Source organism: Vitis riparia, chromosome 1 (genome assembly GCF_004353265.1).
Source record: "Vitis riparia cultivar Riparia Gloire de Montpellier isolate 1030 chromosome 1, EGFV_Vit.rip_1.0, whole genome shotgun sequence".
Classification (NCBI taxonomy): Eukaryota; Viridiplantae; Streptophyta; class Magnoliopsida; order Vitales; family Vitaceae; genus Vitis; species Vitis riparia.
Window position 1 is genome coordinate 22,500,907 of NC_048431.1, and position 24,578 is coordinate 22,525,484.

General features: G+C 30.8%; 4 protein-coding genes across 4 annotated transcripts; 3 read left to right on the forward strand and 1 right to left on the reverse strand.

Moving 5' to 3' along the window:
• The first annotated feature begins 11,473 nt into the window (after nucleotides 1–11,473).
• Nucleotides 11,474–12,042, forward strand: LOC117921937. Its single transcript, XM_034839886.1, has one exon. It carries the CDS (start codon nucleotides 11,609–11,611, stop codon nucleotides 11,822–11,824), a length of 216 nt encoding a protein of 71 aa, XP_034695777.1. The 5' UTR covers nucleotides 11,474–11,608; the 3' UTR covers nucleotides 11,825–12,042.
• A 2,546-nt stretch (nucleotides 12,043–14,588) lies between these two features.
• On the forward strand, nucleotides 14,589–15,069 carry LOC117921661. Its single transcript, XM_034839614.1, has one exon. The coding sequence runs from the start codon at nucleotides 14,731–14,733 to the stop codon at nucleotides 14,944–14,946; it is 216 nt and encodes a 71-aa protein (XP_034695505.1). The 5' UTR covers nucleotides 14,589–14,730; the 3' UTR covers nucleotides 14,947–15,069.
• Nucleotides 15,070–16,609: 1,540 nt separating this feature from the next.
• On the forward strand, nucleotides 16,610–17,224 carry LOC117919640. Its single transcript, XM_034836850.1, has one exon. It carries the CDS (start codon nucleotides 16,808–16,810, stop codon nucleotides 17,024–17,026), a length of 219 nt encoding a protein of 72 aa, XP_034692741.1. The 5' UTR covers nucleotides 16,610–16,807; the 3' UTR covers nucleotides 17,027–17,224.
• A 572-nt stretch (nucleotides 17,225–17,796) lies between these two features.
• LOC117921536 lies at nucleotides 17,797–21,751 on the reverse strand. The gene is made up of 2 exons (XM_034839445.1): nucleotides 21,101–21,751; nucleotides 17,797–18,261 (listed from the first exon to the last, which is right to left on the reverse strand). The coding sequence occupies exons 1-2, from the start codon at nucleotides 21,465–21,467 to the stop codon at nucleotides 18,245–18,247; spliced, it is 384 nt and encodes a 127-aa protein (XP_034695336.1). The 5' UTR covers nucleotides 21,468–21,751; the 3' UTR covers nucleotides 17,797–18,244.
• Between the last annotated feature and the right edge of the window lie 2,827 nt (nucleotides 21,752–24,578).

The window sequence follows — 24,578 nt, forward strand, 5'->3', positions numbered from 1 at the left end:
TGTTAGGCAGTTAACGTGGTGAAGGATGAGCTGTCCTTCCCCACAATCGAAATTTTAGGAATATTCTTTGATGCCATTATTTAAGAGGTTTTATCCAAAGGTTTCTATTAGAGATGAGATAAATATAATTTTCATAATATTTTTTAATAATATATCATATAAAATAATTTTTTAAAAGAAGTCTTTTAGGGTATGTTTGGTTTCGAAAATTTAGAGCGAAAATACAAGAAAAAAAATAAAAAAGGAGAAAAATAAAAACAAAATAAATTTAAAGTGGATAAATTATTTTCATATTCTATTTTAAATTCATTTAATTTATTTTAGTTATTTATATAAGATTAAATAAATTTAAAATATATAAATTTTAAAATATTTTTAATTATATTAAATTTTCTTTTATATTTTTATAGTATAATCGAATATAAGAAAATCATTTTTTAGCATTTTTTTAAAAATATTTTTTTTGGAACCAAACATAACTTTAAATTTCTTATCAATTAATTTTGGATTTTAAAAATAAAATGCTCTAATGGGTTTCAAAGTATATTTTTCTATTTTTATTTTTAATAAGAAAAAAATAATAACTTCAAAATAAAATTTTCACATCTATTAGTTCTTTAAAAATCAAATAATTAAATAAACTTCAAGATAATGAAGTAAATCTCATTCAAAAGGAAAAACAACACATCTAATCCATAAGTAAGGAAATACATTACAAAAAAATTGAAGAAAATTTATTACAAAAAGAAATTCAAATAAGAATATAAAAGATTAAGAATCTAAAACATTTATGTTATTTTATTCCTAATGCTTTTTGGAATATAAAGCAACATAAGGTTTCCTTACCCTATATTGATGGATTTGATGAAAATCAAATTATTACTAACATGATACCTATTCAAACGAATGTTCAAGTACTTGAGTATTGTAAAAAAATAAATTAAGATCTTTTGGATAAAAATCTTATTAGAAAGAGTCACTCTCCTTAGAGATATGCAACTTTCTATGTTCAAAAACCCTCGAAAATTGAAAGAGGTGTTCTAAAACTTGTCATCAATTACAAGATTTTAAATAAGGTTCTCAAATGAATAAGGTATTCAATACCTAACAAGAGGGACTTTATTAGACACCTTCATAATACTTCATTTTTTTCAAAATTTGATATGAAGTCTGGATTTTGGCAAATTCAACTTCACGAACATGATAAGTACAAAACCGCATTCACTGTTCCATTTGGGCATTATGAATGGAATGTGATATCTTTTGGTTTAAAGTCAAGTTGACATTTTTGTAGATATTTGAAGATAAAGGACTCCATCTTAGTCCAATGAAGTGTATGGCATGTCATAACACATGTCTTCATTATAAGGTTCTTTGAAAATTGAAGAGGCTGAATCATCATCATTGGAATCTAAATCCAGTTGGGATAGGATTTTTACCTCACGTTACTAAAACAGTTTGAGGTGTTCTTTTAACATCTTGTTGGAAGAATGGACAACTAAAGGGGTAGATGCAGTTGGAATTCCTTTAGAGAGAAAAGAAGAAAACTTAAAAGGATTTTGAATACTGGAGGGAGCCTTTGCTGCAATCCAATTTTTGATACGAGGAAGTTGTTAGGAAGAAGAAGGGGAAAAGTTTGACCACCATTTGACCTTGAACTCATGCACCAAATGCGTGGGAAAAGGAAGATCAATCTGATGAGTTTGAACAAAATCCCAAGATAAAATCCATGGAATTTGAAAACGAGAGGTGAAGACAAGAGTTTGAGAACAACGTAACGTGTAGGGATCAAACCCTTAGTATGATATTTGAAATACTCATAAGATGATTTTATTTGAGGATAGAAAATGCAAAGAGTGGCGCCAAAGTATAACCATCATTCTTGGAACCTGTTTGGAAAGGAAGTTTGAATTTTATCATTCCAATGGAAGAACCAGGAATGATCAAAGGGTCTAAATAAGAAAACGCAATACCATGCATCATATAATCATAATAACCATATGAAAGATGGCTTATAATTTTGAGAAAACATTTTATGGGTAACAGGAGACTGTCCCCACTCAAGTTCATAAATTATTTTGAAATTTTTGTATTTTGAATAACAAATATATGTAGAATTTTGGTTTTGAATATGAGAAACTTGTACAAAATTTGTATCAACAAGAACAAATTCATAAAATATTTCATTTTGAATAAAATATTTTCCTTTTGGGAAAACTTTTGATAAGTCTAGTGAGCCAAACTTTTTGAAATGATGAGCTTCGAGAATTTGAATTATTTTAGTTATTTATATAAGATTAAATAATTTTAAAATAATTTTAATTATATTTAATTTTCTTTGATATTTTTATAATATAATCAAATATAAGAAAATCATTTTTAGCAAATTTTTTCTTTTTTTAATATATATATATATATATTTGGAACCAAACATAACCTTAAATTTCTTATCAATTAAATTTGGAATTTAAAAATAAAATGCTCTAATGATGAATTCTTGATACAATTCTTGATGAATATTCTCTAATGATGAATATTCTCGACACCAGAGAATATTCTTATATTTTTTTGTACATAATTCTTGATACAATCCCGTATTTTTTGATCTTCTTGTAGACCCTTGGAATAATTTTTTGGTTGTGCAAACCAAAGCGAATGATGACCTTGGGTTGTACCAAGTCTGAAACCCAGTGGATTTATTTTTTGTCCCATACTCCCCCACTACTATACATATTATGACACGTAATATCTGTGGACTTCTTTTTATATATCCATCCGGTTTTTTTTAAACACCTGATAGAGTTTTCAATGATGGATTAGCGGACCGATTGATTGACCGAGATGTGATACTCACTAATCGACCATGCAAAAATCTCCAAGCCCCTTTACTATACAAGGGTTCCAAACCTGAAAGCTTTCTGTTCAAGCTCCGCTTGCTGTCTACTAAACGAGCCTTCACTCAAAGTATATTTTTCTATTTTTATCTTTAATAAGAAAAAAATAATAACTTCAATATAAAATATTTACATTATAAGTTAAACAATTTGTATAGAAACATTTAAAATTTAATATTTATATTTTTCAAATGTTTTTAAAAGTTATAATTTTTTTAAGATAAATCTCTATCATTTGTATAAATTTTTTTTTTCCTTTCTAAAAGTAGAAAATGTAAATATTTTCTAATAAAGAAAATAAAATTTTAACAATGATAAGGTACTTGTTTATATTGTTTCTTGTTTTTATTTTTAAATAATATAGAATTTATTGAGCAACTGTTTTCAAAAACAATTTTCTATGTTTCAAAATAAAAATAAAAATTGGAAAACACGTTTAGCAACCAAAAAACTATTTTTTTTTTTTTGTTTTCTATTCTCAATAACAAAAACATGATATTTTCAAAAAACATTTTTTAGTTGTTTTCAATTGTTTTTGAAGTGTTGTTTTAAAAAATAATCATGTAAATATATATAATAATTAAAAATAAAGTTTTAGACATAAAAATTATTTTTAAAAACATTTAAAATAAATTAAAAATATTTCAGTTCTCAAACGAACTTTTGTTTTACAAAATATTATAGAATATTTTTCAAAAACTATTTTTTATAATTATTTTCAAAATCAATTACCAAACAGGGACATATAAATTGGATTTGAAATCACATTAGACAATGTTTTCCTATTTTTATTTTCTAAAAGAAATTAATTTTAAAAAATATAAAATGAAAACATCAATTTACTTTTTTATAAAAATAAAAGTTAAAAAAATATTTTTCAAACCAAATATAACCTAGTTTTTTTTTTAATAATGTTTTAAATAAAAACACTAACTATAAGCATACAAATATATTTATTCCATATAATAAAAAATATATTAAAAGAAAATACTAACAAGAGAGGGATTGTGGGATTTTGGTTTGGGAGGTCTTTGGAGTAATTTACACAACCAAACAATCAAATTTAGGGGGGAAGTGGGGGGTGGCGGGGTCGAACACATTTATTTTATTTTAAGGAGCAAAAGAAACGAGGAAAAGGTTGGTGGGCTTAAAAAATTCACAGAATAGAATAGTATGTCCCAATTACCAAAAAAGTATGAACAGCTCATCTCTTCACATGGGTACGAGTACGACTCCCCTCCCACGAGCTCCAAAGTCCACACGCCACCTCTAGTCAAATTGAATAAAACCAAAGGCCACATGGATATCCATTGAACATCCATACAAAATATACAAATCATGAAACATAAAATAAAATAAAAAATAAAAATACAATATTTATAAAGTTTGCCGCAATAAAAACCTTTTTTTTAAAAAAAAAAAAATATTATAATTTTATATGACGTTTGAAAATATTCATCCAATTAGTCTTTCAACTACAACAGTGTTCATTTTGTTTTTTTCTTCTTATTAAAATTAAAATTGGTAACTATCATTTTAACTTTAAAACTAAAACCCGATTTTGACATAAAAAATAAATAAATAATATATGAAGGTTGATTTCGTAAAGGTACTAACCCAATGAATATTTTCAAAAGTAATCTAAATTGAGATTTTTTTTTCAAAAAATATTTGTTTTATTGCAATCATAACAAATCTCATTCCATATACTATCTTTGAGATTTTATGTCCATTAAATATAATATATAAGGATATCATATAACATAATATTTAGGATACTTACATAAGTATTTATATGATCTTACAAAAGCGAGAAAATGAACGAGATACTCATTCTTACTCTGCATTTCTACGTATCAAATAATACTTTTATACGTAGTTATGATTTTTAATACTTAGTCCCATTTCTTAATCCCTCACCTTTATTTGACTATACCTAAATCTTTATTTTGTTCGTAATTTTGCCTCAAATTATTTTTATTTTTTTATTTTTGAAAAGCACAAGGTTTATGTAAAGTGATGTTTTTTTTTACTTAATTCTAAATAAATTTTAAAACTAAATAGTATTTAATAATATTAAGTATTAGGTAGTTTGTTTTTATAATATTTTATTTATATTAAGCATTGAAAAGTAAAAAAAAAAAAAACATGTTATTTTTTTCATAGAGAAAAAATCAAATATTTTGATTTTTTTTCAGTCAAAAATTTATAAATAATAATGAAAAAGTAAAAAAAGCAAACTATTCAAAATCTAAAAGTAAATTTCTTCCAATAAAAAAACTAAAAAAACAAACATCTTCTAAGTAAATTATTTAAAAAAAAATTGACTAAAATTAGGAAACTTATCACTTCAAATACAATCCAATTTTTTTTTCCAATAATTTCCTAAATATTTCTTACATCAATGATACTAATTATAAACATATTTAGTTCATATAATCACGTGGATTTAAAAAGAAAAAAAAAATTGCAAGAGAGGGGTAGTAGGATTTTGATATGAGCACTTTAAGGTTAGGGAAGGGCATTTTTGGTAATTGGAGTTGGAGGGTGGGGGAGAGTGGTGATATTTTAAGGAGTATGGGAAACGTGGAAAAAGTGGGTGGCTTAAAATTTGGAAATGCAATGAAGGCATAGAATATAGTAACGCGACGGCTGTGCACCACTGATCGTGTCATTTGACTCATTTGTCCCCGTTATCTAAACAAAGTGTGTACAGACTACAGAGTCCAGGCTGGAAAGCTGAGAGTAGCTCGTATTTTACCAGTGGTGACAACCGGCCGGGTACGGGACCTGTGGTTACATCCCAACCCCGCCCATTTATTAAAATTAATTCTCATCCTCACCCATTAAAAGGAGTTTCCGGTCAAAGCAAATTTTTATTTTTTTTTAAAAAATTCTCAATCTTATCTCATAATGAAAATACTCGTCAAATATAATATATCAGTACAATATCAAATTCAAATTTATTATTTTATTTTTCATTTTTCATTTTAAAACTACAAATTTTAAATTTAAAACCACAATTACTAATTATGATTTTTAATTTTAAATTTAAAATAATAATTACTAATGGTGGTTTTTAAAATCACACTTAATAACTGTAGTTACGATTCTAAATGCTCAAAACATAAAAAAGGAAAAAAAAAAAGAAAAAAATCATGTGAAGGACCGTATGATGAGAAATATTAGATTGACAAATATTTTTTAAGGTGATCTATTTTTGGTCTTTTTTTATTCAAAAATGTTACTTTGACATTGAACTCTATTAAAAGACTTAAATGGGTGGACGGATGGGGCGTGAATTACTATTTTTTGAATTTTTCTGAAATTATTTATTTTTTTAATTACATTAAAAAATATATACTTTATAAATGATTAAAATATTATAATTTATTTTATTAAAAAGTATTATTATTATATATTAAAATATGAAAATAAAAATTAAGTTAAATTAATTTTTAAATTTAATAATATATAAAAAAAATGTCATGAATGCGACAAAGAAACATCAATTATCAATCTCGCGTGAGTAGAAAAAATCTTAGGTTGCTTTGTTGATAAGACCTTATTGTTCCACCAATGAGCAATCTTAAATTTATTGATTTTAAATATTTTTTTATTTTTTTTTTACTTTTCTTTTCATTTCTGGACTAAACAAATTCAATGGTGCAAATTTAACAAGCTCAAATTTAAAATTAAATATGATTCCATTTTTGTAAAGGAATAATTTTTTAGAAAATATAAGTGTGGTGTCAATAATGAATATCTTACCCAGCCTTGGGATGGCTCTTTTTCTATGTATCTAAGCTGAGCTGCCTCTGTCTGTCTGTCATGACTCATGAGAAGTATCAAGTCTTGAGAGAACCTGCAGAATCTTGCAAATAAAGAAGATTCTTTTATAGATTACTTTTGACAGACATTTAATAAAAAATTAAAAAAAAAGTACAGATAATGCATTAAATACATTTAATGAATCCAACTGCCAAATGGAATCAACTTAATCCCTGGGCCCATCCTTGCCTCCACCTACATGTCACAAATTTAGCTTTAAATCAACATCAATCTAATTTACCCACGGGGGGAAAAAGAGACTTCAATCATCCACCTATCCTCATCTATATCTTATTTTCCAAGACTTTAACTTTAAATTTTTTTATCCTTTTTGAAAGTGTTTTGGATATTTGTAAAAGAAAATGATAAGGTTTAAAATTGAAATTTTATTTAAAAATTAATTATTATTTTTGATATATTAAATCAAAAGTCTATGCTTTTAAGAGGTGAGCTTGTCGTAGTTTTCTATTTTTTGCTTTCTCGGAAGGTTATAGTTGAATCTAAAATGGTAATTTCTAAATAGTAATTTCAATAAAAGTATTTTTTCGGTAAGTATTTTTAGGAGAATCATCTATTAAGAGTGGATTTGAGGGTGATTCTATAAAATATTTTTAGCATTTTTAACACTTAAATGATAAAAAATTTCAAGTGTTAAAAAGATTAAAAACATTTTTAAAAATAACTGTTAAACGAGTTTTAAGAGTTCATAATTTAAAAAAACGCTTCTAACATTTTTAACACTTAAAATTTTTTTATCTTTCAAGTATTAAGAAAACTAGAAACATTTCTAAGAATCACTATTAAAAGAGTACTTTTGGTACTACTAAGAATCATTTCATTTCTTCTTCAAACTCCATAATTTTTTCTTTTAAAAATAATTTTTCACTAGACATATCTCAAATCCTTATTTTTTACTAAAAAAAAATTACGTTATTTAGAATGCGCTCGACAATTGTGTTTACTTAAAGTGTTTTTAATGCAACTGTTTTTAAAATAATTACTTATCAAATATTTTTTCAAAAAATATTATAAATGATTTTTTAATACTATAAATGTTTTTAAAATTTTTTAAAATGTTTTTTAAATTTTACTTTTCAAAAATATTTTTTAGGTTAAAAACCTTTCTAAAATAATTGCCAAACAAACCCCTAATCAAATACCTCTTTTGGCACCAAATATCATGTACAGTTGCCCAATCCCCATCGTTTGGACCCACCACCTTTCAAAGTCTTACAATGCACCTAGACTTAATATCAAATGCAAGGGGTCTTGTAAATACTAAATACCATAAATATCTCCTAGAGAATGTAGAATGTCGAACAAATCCATCATCCCACTCCAAAATCTCATGAGCTTTAAACAACCGGAAGCACTTAGTCAACATAACTCTGCTTATCAAAAGCTTAGGTTCACCTAATCCATAATTAAAAGGAGACTTTAAATCATCTACATACCACCTCCCATCATCACCATCATCTCACATGCCAAGATGCCCAAGACTATGAATTTGTCCCCCCCATGACAAAAAATATGTGATGTCATATGCTCTCATTATGGTGGAATGGATGACAACCTACCAAAGAAACACCAGCGTTATCTACAATGAATGGTCCATCCAATCAATGTGACTCCATGGTAGTGGTAGAGTCCATTTTGTTTACCTCAGCATACAATTTGAGGTGGTCATGGCTTGGCTTGTTAGAATCATGAGTCAATTAGTGGGTTGGAAATTTGGAGTGGGTTGGAATGAAATCGTACGAGTAGGGATGCAAATGAAAGTGCTTTTGGAGTGATTCATGAAGATTGTCCCTCATGGGGTATAAGCCATTTTTATTTTATATGATTTTGCCTTTTGTCACAAACTATTGTGAACATGGGCATTAAAATTTCAAAAGCACTTTGGATTTGGTCATGGACAAGTGCACAAGGGCTTTACAATTATGGTAAAAGAGAAAGTAGTCAATCATTTTTTTTTTTCTCTTATTGAGGTGGAAAACTATGTTTGGAATTCTCCTCTTTTGTCATTAATCATGTTTTTTTTTTTTTTTATCTTCATGTTAATGAATTCATCTCTCATTTGTATGATTTAAATATCTCGTATAAAATATAGTTCGATCGACGAGATTTGACACGACCGACAAAATAATATAGATGATATGGATATTCAAATATTTATTTTAAAAATTAAAAGTCTCATGTAAAATTCATTTCATATAATTAAAAGTTTTAGTACAATATTTATTTTTTAGAATATTCTTATGGAGGAAAGAGATTTTTATTTGGTGTATAAAAAGAATTTAAATCATGAAACCTTCTATTTTTAATTATGATATCTAATTCTTAAAAATAATATATTTTTTACATAAAAAATTTATTTTTAATATAGTTATTAATCCCATAAGTTAAAAAGAACCTTCTTAGATCATAGAATTAAAGAAATGGAGAGAACACCATGATTATGTTTGGTTTGAGGGAATTACAAAGGAAAGAAAATAGATAAGAAAATAAAAAGAAGAAAAAGGAAGAAAAATAAAAAATAGGTTAAAATTAATAAATTATTTTTATATAATATTTCAAATTCATTTTATTAATTTAATTTTTATTAAATTATTTAAATATATATAAATTCCTAACTAATTTTAATTATGTTTAACTTTCTTCTATAATTTTTATAATAGAATTAAAATAATAAAACAATTTCTCTTAATAATTTTTTTTTATTCTCTTAATACTTTTCGATAACGAAAAGAAAAACCTGTATAGTATAATCTAAAAGTACAAAAGAAATAGAGAAAAGACTACTAAATATAATTTAGAATTATGAAATCTCTTCTTTTTTTTATAAGACAAACATGAATTTTGCCTTAAAATCCAGCCAAAAAGCCTTTATTTATTTATTTTTTGGGTTTCCTTTTCCTCCAATATTTTTCAACCAGCTTCAACCATACAATACACTCAACAGCAGCCACCCAACTACTCTCTACCATGAAAACATGGGTCAAATCCGCCATGGCCATGGGGACAGGTATATAGTAGTGAAAACCCACAAGTGGGTGCTTCTTTAACAGAAAATTTCAGAAGCCTATTCTGAAAAATGAGAAGTCAAGACTAGACCCAGCCAATCAACTGCATTTCAATAATCATATACTTAGAAAATATTAGAAACAAAATATATAGCCCATGCTTTTAACATGCCCGCTTAAAAAAAAATAGAAGAATAAAACATTATGAACAAGTGGGCATTATTCAAATGCTACAAAATTTTAATTTTCTTCTTCTTTTTCCTTTTTCCTTACAGGGTAGTTTTGATTAGTGGATATGGTCAAAGTTTTGTGGCTCCTTTTTCTCCATCATAGACATAAAGAAAGAAAAGGCGTAGACTTGACATTGGTGAGTTGACTTCTACAACATTTTGCTTTTTTTTTTTTGTTTTTTTCATGTCCACCAATTTAAACAGATCAAGAATCATGTTTTGCTTGACTTTTTCCCATGGAAATCCATTCACTTCAGAAATATTCAATCTTCTTCAGCAAGTTGGCATGCCAAAATATCCTATTTAGTCAACTTAACATATATTATTTACATATTTTCAATAGTTTAGGTTTTTTAAAAGCTCGCTTTTAAATGGGTTAGAGGCTGGTTTTTCAATCTTGAGATGGGTTTGAAGTGGATTCCGGCATTATCTTGTCTCGTCTTACTTTGTTTCTATGATATTTTATATCGGATAAGAAAGAAAGTTTCAAGAACTGTACAAGTATAAACTCATATTAATATTATAAATATGTTTTAAAGCCGCAAGGGTTCATTTGACTCTAAAATTAATAATATTTACATGATTAGGTGTGGATCAGGTTGTTACAGTCTCCATTCTACATAATTCTTTACTTCTTACCTTGTCTCGTCAGTTGCCATTGATGAATTAGAAATCCTATGCAGACTTGTATAACCGAAGAGCCCTCCTAAGGTTTTTCTAATAAAAGGATTGCTGCAATAACCTGTACTAGATCAGGCCCAACCCTAAACAATAAAGGCCCAAAACGACCACGCATCCAATGCTCCCACTGGTCCACTTAACAAAAATCAAATGGGCCTACTCGTGTAAACGGGCTAGGCCGGGGTCGAAACCTATTGGTTTAAATTCTAGCTAAGCTTATGTCATACTAAAAATTTTTAATCTCAGCCTAGACCCCACCTTCAGCTTAAAATTTTAATAAATATAATTATATTTGTAAATAAAAACATCATAAGGGTTGATTTAGTAGTTAGGTTTAAGTATGACATATAGCAACCCTTATAGGGAAAAGTTTCGATAATTGACGTATGAGAACTAAACTAAAAGGTTCAATAATTGGTATGCAAGAGGTAGAGGATTTATAATCCTTGTAGACAAGGAAATATTATTTTAATTAGGGATAACAATAAGACGGATTAGGGATAGGTCACCCACATCCCAACTTTACCCTGACTATTTATATGTATCTTTGTCCCAAATCTATCTCATTAAGGGAAGGTACTTAAAAAAACCGCTTCATTGCCATCCCCACTTGTAGTGCTCTAATGCCAGCATCAAATATGGATTGAATTGTTGGGCCCGACCTCAAACAATCAGGCCCAAACCGTTGATGTACCCGATCCAAGCAAGGGGCGTACCCAAAGCTCCAAATCACAATTCACACCCAAAATCGCTCCATTCCAGGGTGATCACGTGGTATAGGCAAATGGGACGGCGATTGTGAATCCAAGTGACTTGATCCTTGAACCTCCGCCCCACCAGCCCATTATCCTTACTCCTCACTCACTCTCCTCCCATATATATGTATAATATTTGTATATTCCTCTCCACACACATTTGAAGGAATTGGTGGCAGGGGAAGTGGAGAGAGATGTCTGCGGATTGGGGCCCAATTTTCGTTTCTGTGGTGCTGTTTGTGCTCTTGTCTCCGGGCTTGCTGTTTCAGCTGCCGGGCTCCAACCGCTGCGTGGAGTTCGGCAACTTGCGCACTAGTGGGGCCTCCATAATGCTCCATGCCCTCCTATTTTTTGCTCTCATTTGTTTGTTCTTGTTGGGTTTTAAGATTCATTTGTATATTGGGTCTTGATCTTACTCACTGGTTTGGGGTTTGAGTTTGTGGGTTTGTCGTATTGTCTAAGTCATGTTACTGATAATGTTCTTTGTACGGTATAATACCATAATAAATCTATGAAAATGGTGTCTTTGTTGTGATCCTATCTGGGGTTTTGCAGCTGATCCCTTATTTGAGGGTTTTCAGATGTGGATTTGTGGAAAATGAAGTAGATGATTTATGCCCTTTCTCCATTGATCTGTCCAGTGATGAAGCTGAATTACACTTTCTGCCAGTATGATTAGATGAACCCTCTTGGTGGGTGCCTGAGATGGGTGTGTCAATGTTTCCCATTTAGGTTGCTGATGAAATTTGTTTCTACCTTTTAAGTTTATTGTTAGCAAGTGTTGTTTGTATGGGAGTTGCTCCACTGAGAGCTTACATTTTGTTAAACCACCCCTTGCCCAGTTGGTCCAAAGGCTTTTAAGTTTTAACAATGCTTCAGAGCTTAAGAGCTTTAGAAGAGGTATCAGGTGTTGGCCGGCCTGATAAAAATTGTTAGTGAATTCCCTTGAAGCTTTAGCTTTTAGAATGTGTTTGGTATGTGGGATAAGAATGGAAACAAGTAAGGAATGGAGGTGAATCATAATACCTTGTAGAAGACAGGAATCAAAATTGAGAGTGAGATTTGGTTTTTATAAGAATAATTTTTTTTTCCCATTCCCTTTTTAAAAACAATCAAAACATATTAATGAATGGGAATAGTATTAATTTCTCATTCTCATTTTCTCTATTGACCTTAGGGTATCAATTTAGTTTAACACATTTGATTGCAAAATGGCTTCTGGGGGCTTACTTCTAGGCAACTTGGCGATGGCCCTTCCATGCTTGCTTCATTTTTTGTTTAGCCTACTTCATTATGTAGGTCTTGGCTGAGAGCTTCTCCATGAGGGTTCTTCAATGCTTGCTTCATTAGTTGCTTAGCTTACTTCATATATAGTTGTTGAGTGGTACTTTGAGGATTCTATGCTAGGAGATTGTGACTGTCGTGGGTTCTCCTTCTAGGAAAGGAGAGAAACTGCAAGAAGTCTCGGAGAGGAATTCAGTTTCGGCCATTTTCCCCAAAGAGTAGGATGTGGCATATGACAGATATGCTTGTCGCTTATAGATGTGGCCTTGCTTTACATTTAAAGTAGCTTAATTTTAAGGTAAATGCCAAGTAGTCTCCAAACCACCCATGGTTCAGTTCTTCCATTCTGAGACTTGGGTACTTACTAAGTAATCCTTATTCTTTGTGTCTGTATACTGGCAGTTTGGTTTGGTTGTTGCAGTAGCGATTAAGTGGGATTTTGATGCCTTGGAACATTTGAAAAACTATCCAAGTTAAACAAGCTCAATCATCCAGGAGCTGTTGAATCATAATGGTCTAGATAAACGTAACTTTCTTTTTGTCAAAGTGAAAGTCTTTACTAAACTAATGCTTCCTTTTGGTGTTAAGAAAAACTAGATCTACAGAAAACAATAGAAAGTTTCCCTGCTATCTTCTCTTTATCATCAAAGACTTTGGTAGAATGAGTTTGTAGAATGTTTTCTAAGACCATTTCCACCCAATACCCTGAATTTTCTGCTTGTATTTGCCAAGGCTGACCCTTACAAACATCCCACCCCCCTTAAAGATAATCATCAGAGCTCTATAGGATTAGTTTGAGAAGCTCTGCTTGTGATTTTCCATTGAGTAGGCGGCTTATATCCTCTTAATTTTGTGTTATAATATGTTTTGGAATTTGGGCCCTTGTAATTCTTTTTCTTTCATCACTCAGTCATGTGATCATAAAAAGATCATGGATCAGCGAGAAGGTTTTACTTCAGTGAGGATTAGTGATAGTCTGATAGAGTCCTCCTCTAGAACGGTTTTCACTTGGGAAGGATAAAGCCAATCTTGAAGACTACCCAATGATCAACTCATCATGGTGTGCCTTTCTTCAGATGGGTTCTAGCTGGAGAACTCAGCTGCTCTCCTTACATTTTCGGGTAAACTTGAACTGCTTTGAGCTTAGAAAAGAGGAGTTGAGGTTGAGGAAGCCCCTGGGATTTTGTCTTCACTAAGCTTGAACTGTTCTTCATACCTAATAGTTGTTGCTAGCCTCCAACACTGAAAAGAATGAACCCATAACACCAATTGAAATTTCAATATAACTTAGCAGCATATGTCTTTCTTGAGGCTTCTGAGGAGGTTTCGCTCTTCCAACAAGTAAATTACTATTGCAGGCATCAAATCAATACCTATCAAAGATCTGATTTGAGTTATTAGAACCGAGGTAGAAATGAATGAATGAAGATAGTCGAATGAGGATATGAATGTGAGAATTAAAGTACAAATAAACGAGAGACAAATGAAGCCAAACTTTGGTATAAAGTAATAAAACATAAAGTACATGCGATAAAATGAAAAATGGAATGGAAACCGTGTTTGGGTATGCATCAAATCGATACTATAATAAGACTCCATATCATGATTCTTTTGGAAATTTGTGGAAAAGATCTGAACATAAATTTTACTTCCTTGGGAAGCAAAGGACTCGAGCGAGAAAATATTCATTTAATTAGAATAAAAACAAAGAAAAAAAAAGGCAAAAGAATAAATTTTAATTTGATAAAAGTGGTGAATTATGATACCAAGGATGACAGCGGAGGGGGAGTTGGGCTGAGGAAGCTGCCACGTCTGAGGTTGGGTGGTGGGCCTGGTGGCATCTGTCACAGACTCACAAAAAGTATGCAAAGGCACAAAATTTTCCCACACTGGCCCATGAGTCAAGGCCCCATCTCATCAATTCTTCGCTAATTTCTCAAAGCGGATTGAGACCGGAGTGGGGATAGAGAGTGAGAGGAGAGAAAAAGAGAGAAAGGGAGAAAGGGAGAAAGATCCTGATCTGAGAAGGACGATGACAGACTGGGGACCAGTGGTGGTAGCGACAGTGTTGTTCGTACTGTTGACGCCAGGGCTGCTGTGTCAGATCCCGGGGAGAGGGAGAGTGGTGGAGTTCGGGAACATGAGCACAAGCGGCCTCTCCATTCTGGTTCACGCCGTTATCTACTTTGCTCTCGTTACCATTTTCGTCATCGCTGTCAGCGTTCACATCTACTCCGGCTCCGGATAGTCAAAAACCATTTGATTCAGTATGTATACATGTAGCAGCAGCCTCGGCTGCTTGATTCTGTACTCTCTCCTCCTTTTAATGTAACTTTCTTTTCTGCAGATCCAATTGCCTCTTTTTCTGTTTCTGGTCGCTCTAATTCGCTCAGTTGATCTAACAAATTTCTTAGTATGAAAACCTATAGATTAGAGAGAAGAATCTTGCATCTTCCTGCATCCATGGGAAATCCAGATTGCCTCTTAGATCGGATTCTAATTTCTTACAAACTATTTTCCGGGAATTTATGAGAATTTTCCTTTTCTTAATAATAAAATCAAACATAAAAATAAAAAATTTCCTTATTTATTTGGTTATCAGCTTCCTATTACTTGACAGGAAGTAGTATTAACATTTTTAGCACATGATTTGGATTTTTCAACGAACAATTGAAATTGAAAGATGATCCTTTAAAAAAATATTTGTAAAATTTTCAAATCTCCCATCAATAGCTGTAAGGCTTCCCCATGCCAGTCCCTTCTCCTTCAAGCATTCAATTTCTTAAGAGCAAAGCAAAATCTGAGCACCAAACATCTCCTTATTTTGTTTTATTTTATTTGTAACAAAAGGGACATGCCAAATTGCCTTATTTCTCCTTTTATTTCCCTTTCTTTCTTCCATGGTTGTTGCAGGAAAGTTAAAAAAAAAAATTATTAAAAAAATAGTTTTGTCATAAAAATCAAATATAATTAAAATTAATTAACAAATATAATTAAAATTAATTAATTTGAACTGCTTTAACCTTGGGAAAGAGGAGTTGAGGTTGAGGAAGCCCCTGGGGCTGTGTCTTCCCCTGAGCTTTAGCAGTTCCTTCAGTACCCAGGGCCAGGGGTTGTTGCTAAGAAATTCCTAATTTAGACAAAGACCCAGAATACCAATTGAAATTTCAATCAGATTTACTTGGTGTTGGTGTTGGGTATTATTCTTTTGAAACCTGTAAATTAGCGTATATATCTTCCTTTTAAGGGTTTGTTTGGAACTGTTTTCATAATAATTTTCTATTCTTCTAAGTTTGATAATAAAAAAATCATTTTAAAACAAAAAAACAGAGTAAGATAATATCTTTTAATTATTTTTACTTATTTTTTGTGAATTGTTCTAAAAAAATAATAATATAAATAATTAAAAATAAAATACTAGATATAAAATTTATTTTTAAAAATATTAAAAATTAAAATATATTAGGTTATAAACAAATTTTTACTCTATAAAAAATAAAAATCAGAAAACAAAACAACTACCAAACTTTCAAGAGGTAAATTAATTTAATATGACACAAAAATTTTAGGGCATCAAATGGAAGATGCTATTTGGGTTATTGAAGGCATACAGTCAAATTTAAGTTGTCTAGATAAGAATATAAATATAGAAAGTCAAATTTAAGTTGTTGGATGAGAATATGAATATTGAAATAAATAAAAATGAAACTTAATATTCAATTTTTTCAATACACGCTGAATGGATTAGGTGGGAAGCCTCAATATCATAATACTTATAATAGAAAACCCATGATGAGCAAAAAGATTCTACGCGAGAAAATGCTCGTTTAATTAGAATGAAAACAAGGGAAAAGGACACGAGTCTAGAAAAAATATAATTTGACACAGTAGAGGATGGGTTGAATTGGAGGAAAGTGCCATCTGAGGTGGGTGATGGCATATCACAAGCGGTAAACAGAACCACATGACTTCACACCCACCCCATCCCATTGACTCAACACCCCTTCTTATCATCTCTTCATCGATTTTAAATCACAATTGAGATCTGAGGGTGGGGGAGAGAAGAGAAAAAGAGAGAGGGGCATTGATCATTTGATCTGAGAAGAAAGATGGCAGACTGGGGACCAGTGATTGTAGCAACGGTGCTGTTTGTGCTGCTGACGCCTGGGCTGCTGTTTCAGATACCTGCAAAAGGGAGACTGGTGGAGTTCGGGAACATGAGCACAAGTGGCCTCTCCATTCTGGTTCACACCGTTATCTACCTCGTAGTCCTCACCATCTTCCTGATTGTTCTCGGAGTTCACATCTACACCAACTCCGGCGGATAGACGAACACCCTTCCATTCACTACATGTACAATTACTTCTGTACCCTGCTTCTGCTTCTTTTTCTGCTTCTGGTGGCTCTGTTTCATCTAAAAACCATTTCTTTTGTGTAACGACTATGGGATCGGAGATTCCACGTCTTCAGGAATTTGTGACATGTTTCCCTTTTAATTTTAATTTTTAGCAAAATGTTTTACGTAATATTTTGAGGTTTTAACTTTTAAGTTGAAGAAGAAGCTGCCTCAGCATCGCCAATGGGATGAAATTATTTGCATCTTTTGGCTATGTTTGAGTTTAAAAAAATTAAAAAAAATCAATTACGTAGTTATTTTTATATGTTACACCTCACACCAAATTCATTTCATTTATTTTGAATTTTTAATTTCCTAAACTAATTTTTATTAATGCTTTGTCTTTTTTCTTAATAATTCTTTTTTTTATTGAATATGTATATTAATAACTATAAAAAGGATGCGAAATGAAAATGACATATACATTATATATATACAAGTAGAAAACAAAAACCAAAAACCAAGTATAATAGCTACAAACCCACTTTAGAAGGAAAAGTCCAAAGAGGTTGGACCTTTCTGCCGTCCTAGAAGGAACCCTTGGGACCACTTAGTAATTCCTTTTTTATTTGCTAATTAGTGTCCTTAACTGACGGTTGTTTCACTCTCCTTTATTTGTAACAAATGGGACATATACCAAATTGCCTTCTTTCTCGTTGATTTCCCTTCTGCTCTTTTCTTTGTTCAAGAGGGGAGTGCATATACCAAATTATTCTATTTTCATTCAGGATTGTTCTTCTTTTCAAACAAAAGCTGCTCCAAGAAACCGCAAAATACGTATTGTAATGCCTAACAACTTTACTTTTACAAATCCAACAACATAAAAAGATAACAACTTGATCAATAGAGATGAAATAGAATATAACAGAACAGCCCCTCCCTGTTTCCCAAGAACTAATTAGATATTAGTTCCTCAAAAGATAAAAAAGACCCTTAAATATTCGCCTTTTCTACTTGATGATTAAGAAGGCGTATATCCCCACATGTTTCAGTAGCATCTTAAAGAACACTTATCCACAGTTCTTGCATCAAATACTTGGAAATGCTCAGTACATTCCTCCCTTTCGTAAATTGCTGGAGGCAGCACCAATCACAAGAACAGCAGTGCGGCTAGCTCATCTCCAGCTGCTCCTCAAACCAACTTTTCTCTTCACAAAAGTTTCCAGGCTGCAGCAATGGAAATTTTAAAAGAGGGAAAAAAGTGTGATCAGAGAAACCTCCTAGAATATGGATTAACAACCATAAGAATAAACACTAAATTTAATTTCCATCCATGTGAAATAGGTACACTGTTCCCATAGAACACCATACATACATGAGAGAAGGTTGCAGAGATGATCACCACACCTTTCAACAAGTTTCTGTTGTACATTTCATAATAGATAGTCACCCAAGGAAAGTTGTTAAGAGCGCTACAATTGATTCAGGCAAGAACAAGTTTGCATGTGCTACCCTTCATTCGAAAATGCTAAATCTATTTATATCATGGCTTTCAAGATGTGTAAATACGTGATCTTTCCAGGGGGAAGATCCATCTACAGGTTAGAATATTAGGCTGCTCAAGCTTAGGTCATGAAACTTGAATCCAATTCAAGCACACCCAATCCGGACTCGGTATTAAGTAGTCCTATTCATGAATGACTTGACCTGACCTTGATGAACATGTTTGAGCTTGATTAAGATAGGGGCTAACCTAAATAGAGATCCATGATCCTAATCAAGCCAGTCCATTAGTATGCCTCAAGATTTCTAAAGGAATGACAACAACATCACACAACAAAACAAAACAAAACGAAACAAAAAACAAAACAAAACAAAACAAAAACACTACCATAACTTGTATGATCTCATCACTCCATTTCCTTTTCTGGTTCAATGTCAAGATAATGGTAAATGTAAAATAAAATTTCTCAACTAATTGCCAGCATCGTATTATGCATCTTTACTACATGATGCTGAAAGTAGGATTTGTTCCCCTGGCATGTTTCACATGCATGCCATATTTCTAGTTTGCCACCACAATGTTTAGATTCCTTATGTTCCCATGCATGCCACGTGGTGCTAATTACACTTGTTTCTTTTGGTAGGTTTTGTGACATTAATGCAATGGATAATTGACATTTTAAATAAGTATGACAACCCTCTAGCCAATTTCAATGTAAGTGAAAGTTTAGCACATTTATAGATAGATAACAAACTAGCTTCAGCTACTCATGGGTAGGTTGTTAGATTACCATAAATTGGGAAAATTTACAGCTTAGCTAACAACCTAACCACTCGAACAGTCCAATCCCACTGGCTAAATTCCCTATTTTTGGGCCACGCCCAGTTCCGTTCCTTAAAAAGTTTAATAAAACTTCCATCAACAACTTTCTTTGATACACCTAAAGCTCAGTATGATTTTCCCAATGCAACAACTATCATTTTATAATTTCCCTTTTCTTGGCAATCCTCATTATAGATCTCAACCTATAAATGTCAGTCCCATATAATAAGATTTCTTTGATTTACTGTCTGACTAACAATGAACAATAAGTTGTTCCCTACCAATTTTAGGTTCCAATGCAAAAGCAAGATTTTGAACTGTACCAATATATTACATGTTGTTCAATTAAAAGGTGCAACCAATGTCAATTCATTAGAAATTTTATCACAATATAGTGCATGGGCAACATATTTAGATGTGCCTTGTATCATATACTGTCTTAAATTAAAAAAAAAAAAAAAAAAAAAAAAAAAAAAAAAAAGAAAAAAGAAGAAAGAATTTATCACCTATCTCTTGTGATAGAATCTCTCCCCCCAAAAATAAATAAATAAATAAATAAAATTAAGAGCCACATACAATTTACACAGGAGTCTAAAGTGAGTGTATGCACAGGCAAAAAGAAGTGAGCTCTACCAAAGAGAGTCCATATATTTGACCAAAAATCTAGGCATGCACTGAATAGAAAAGATTGATCAGTCATTAATTCAAATTGCTTATTTGGATTTTATTAACAATGTTTGGTTAAATACCAATCAAGACAACCTATGATGTAAAGTGGATCCCCAATGAACTTTTAGAACTCTAAATACATTGATTAAAAAAATGAAAATAAATTTCAAAGCAATTTTACAAGTCTCATTTGTGTAACAACAATTCCCCTATTTTTATTGGTCAGAAAGGTGAGCTGGAAGTATGGCAATTTTGCCCCAAAGGCACCTCATACCCTCAGGTATGAACCATAGCCCACAATCCAATTGATTTAGGAGACAAATTATAAATTAAGGAATGACAGTAAACTAACCATAGTAGGAAAGAAATCTAAAGCCGGGGTTGTGGAAAATATTTTTTTCGTTTTTTTTTTAAAACCTCAAAGTTGATGAGTACATTCCAGGAGGAAAATCTTGAGAAGGAGTATAAAAATTTTCCCAAATTTCTTTTCCTTTATTCCTTTCTTGCAAAATCAACTAAAAGATGGAGAAAATATTGAAAATGTCCATTTTTTTCCTCTTTTCCATGCCCACCGACAAAAACGGAGACAGGAAATTTCAGCCACTCAAATTTTTTAAACATTGGCATACCATATTTCCCTCCCCTTCTATATATATATGGATTTATTTTGCGTGTGAGTGTATCACACGTAAAATACATATGAAAGTTTTCAAAATTTAGTACTTTCTTCATATGCATCTAAAAAGTATGATTCAATCTGCAAAAAGTAGTTAAAATGCAAGGAAAAAATAAATTAAAACCCTCAAACCATTCAAAGTAATAGTTGGCCCTAAGCTCAAGAATAATTAATCTCCATCATGATTTCATCGCAGAAAAAACCTGAATAAACTGCTTGAGAGATTCATTGAAACTGTTGACCCCAGGCATCCTATCTAAGAATCTCAGATAAGATTTCTCAAGAAACAAACATAAAAGGTAACAGTATAAAACCAAATTAATCACCAAATTGTATTTGAAAAAAAAAAAAAGGACGAGGCAACACAACCCGGGGATGATCATCCAAACCCTTACCTGGAATCTCCTTCCGCGGCTTGGCCGGAGCGGTGGCCTGACAAATAATCGCCCGGCCCAACACCGATAGATTCGAAACAATTCCGACAAAATAGAAGACCATGACCAACCCAAGAACCCAGGGCATCAAGATGAATCCAATAAAGAACGTGACCGACCCACAGAGCATCAAAGCCAGCGAAATTCCCAGAAGCAGCGACGCGAACCCGGCCGGAGAGATCTGCGTGGTCGTCGGCCGCCTCGACGTGTACACCTCCGGTGAGTGCTCCGAAAACGGTGCCGGCGAGGGCGGAGATCGCAGTAGATTGAGAACAAGAGCAGAGAGCTCATAGAAAACCCTAGATTGCTGATCCTGCTGCCTTCTCATCTCTCCCAAGAAGAAAAACGCGAAACCCTAAACCGATAAAATGCTAGAAATTTTGGAATTGCAGTGCTAGAAACGAGGCAAGTGGATAAACTCAGAGATTCTGGCTATCAAATATACGTATATATAATAATTACATTAGGCAACATGTGGAGAGTTGCGATAAGGAGACTTTGTTTGTTTGTTTCTCGGGAATTGATGAGAAAGAATGAGAGAAATCTGGGAATATTAGAATTTTGGAGGGCTTTCTTTCTATTGTTTGGGTTAGGAGAAAATAATGGACTGCGGCATTGCCTGAAAATTAAATATAAATAAATGAATAAGTAAATATATATATATATATATTATTAAGGATAAAAAGAGGTTGGTCCAATAGTGGACTTTAGAGGCCCACGCGTGCAAAGGGATCGTGTGTTGCACACGGTTAACAGATGAGAATGGAGCGTGGGCCCAGATGACGTGGACCTTATCTTCTGGAGACATGATATTTTCCCAGACATTGTTTTTGTTATTTTCATGATTTATTACGTTTTCTTGTTTTGGTTTCATACGGCTACAGGATTTAAGCCCAACCGATTTTGTTTTTTTTGGTAATTCATTCATTATTTTAGTAAATAATTTTCCTTATTTATACCCTTTATCTTTATTAATAATTAATTTTAAAACATTTTTAGAAAAATACCCTGTAAACATATCGCTTAAGATAAATAACTTTTTCTATCCTTGTTTATACCCTTTGTCTTTAATTAATAATTAATTAAACAAAATATTTTTTTAAAAATATGCAATAATATAAATTATTTTTTATAATTGAAAATATAAAAAATATTTGTAGAGAATAAATCCCAAAAAATGATTTTTCATATTTGAGTTTGTAAACATTGTAAGTGTTTTTTTAACACTATAAATATTTTTTTAAAATTTTTAAAATTTTGTCAAACAGCTTATTTAAAAAAAAACACTTTTTAAGTTAAAAATGTTTTTTATTTTGTTTTTTTAATATTATAAATGATTTTTTAGTTTTTTCTTTTAAATTTAATTTAATTTTTTAAAAATATTTTTTAAATTAAAAGCGTTTTCTAAAAATACCCACCCACAAAACGAACTCTACTTTTCTTCTACCCTTAAATTTTAATTTTTTTCTTTTTAATAAAAACTAATCGATGGGGTATTGAACAAATCTTCATCAAATTTAATGGAGAATTATAAATCTATTTTCATAAAATTTGTAATAAATAAATAAATAAATAAATAATAAAAAATTTAGGAAAGTGACATCGCAATGAATTTGCCAAAGAAGTCAAAGCTCGTAAATAATAAAATTCACGAGCATCACATGTAGAAGTTTTGAATGAAATGATTGATCGGACACCCCACCAACCCAAACACTCATTTCTTCTTCATTCATTCCCTTAAAATTTTGTTTATTGAAAATATACCTTGATTATAGAGAGTTGATGATTACAGGCTGATTGACAGCAAAGAGATGACTCAGATTGATGAATACAATAGACTGAGAGAAGAAAATTATAAGAGAAAAATTTTTTGAACTATCAAATTTTTGCACTTTCTAAATTTTTTCCACTCTTTAAGCTCTCTTCCCAACTCTGCCTAATGAAGAAATTTGAGGCTCTATTTATAGGCGAGGCTCCGAACTTCAAGAGAACTTTTGAGTCTTCAATTTCTTCATCAAATTTAATGGAGAATTATAAATCTATTTTCATAAAATTTGTAAAAAATAAAAGATTTAGGAAAGTGACACCACAATGAATTTGCGAAAGAAGTCAAAGCTCGTAAATAATAAAATTCACGAGTATCACATGGAGAAGTTTTGAATGAAATGATTGACCGGACACCCCACGGTCCCCACCAACCCAAACGCTCTTTTCTTCTTCGTTCATTCCCTTTTTATTTATTTTAAAATTATTGAATTGGAGTGGGGAATATGATGGGAGTCTATAAATTAATGCATTATTGGCTTCTTTTTATTGATTGAAACATACAATAAACCAGGACTGCAGCATAATGACGGAGCACTAAGGTCCCACTGCAGAATGATTGGTCACCCACTTCTTTCAAATTATCACCACGATGGCTGCTGCTAATTACTTTATATAAACAAAAATAAATAAAAATCCCCTTTTTATAATAATTTTAATAAAATATAATAGCTTTTATATAGGATGAATAGTTTACCTTATATCATTGAAAATCAATGTTAAATAATAAAATTTTATTTTAAAAAAAATATTAATTTTTTATTTTATATTAAATTATTTTCATTTTTAATTTTTTAAAAATATTTGCATTTTCACATTTTTACAAATCATTTTCTAAAAATTGTTTGACATTTAAAAGTAATTTTAAGAGAGACATTGTGTTTTTTTTTAATAAATTATTAAAAATTTTAAAAATAAATTGAAATGAGTGAGTTGATAGATAATTTTTTTAAATTTTCTTTTTATTATATGATATATTACCAAAAATATCGTCAAAATATTTTTTTAGATAATATCTAAATATTAAGTAATTTTCTTGAAAAGCATTCTAATGAAAATGTTATTAAAAAATGTTAATTTAATCATTTTAAAAACATCACTATTTTAAAAAAACAAACACCTTAAATATCAATGTTTTAAAAACAGGACACCAAACTTGACTTATACGAGGCAATTCACCCCATATATATATATATATTTACATGATATAAATTTTGTTTCATTCTCATCATATATCATCGTATTTAAATATTATATACATTTTATTTAACAAAATTTAAAATATTAATAGATCTAATAAAAAAATAAAAATTTTAAATTAAATTATATAAATATATTAATTTTTAAAAATTATTTTTAATTTTAATAAAATATAAATTATATATTTATTACATCAATCCTTTCATAATGATTTAACCTTCACAAGAACCGATAAATTCAATGATGAGGCCGAACTTTAAAGCACAATAAATAATATTTATAGATACAACCGACGATTTGTACAGTGGAGTGTCATAATTGATTCAGTTTTATACTCCAAAGCAATCTCTTTCGTAGAAGATACCACCCACCTTGCTAAGACCTTTTAAGGGAAGTCGCCTACACTCGTTTTCAA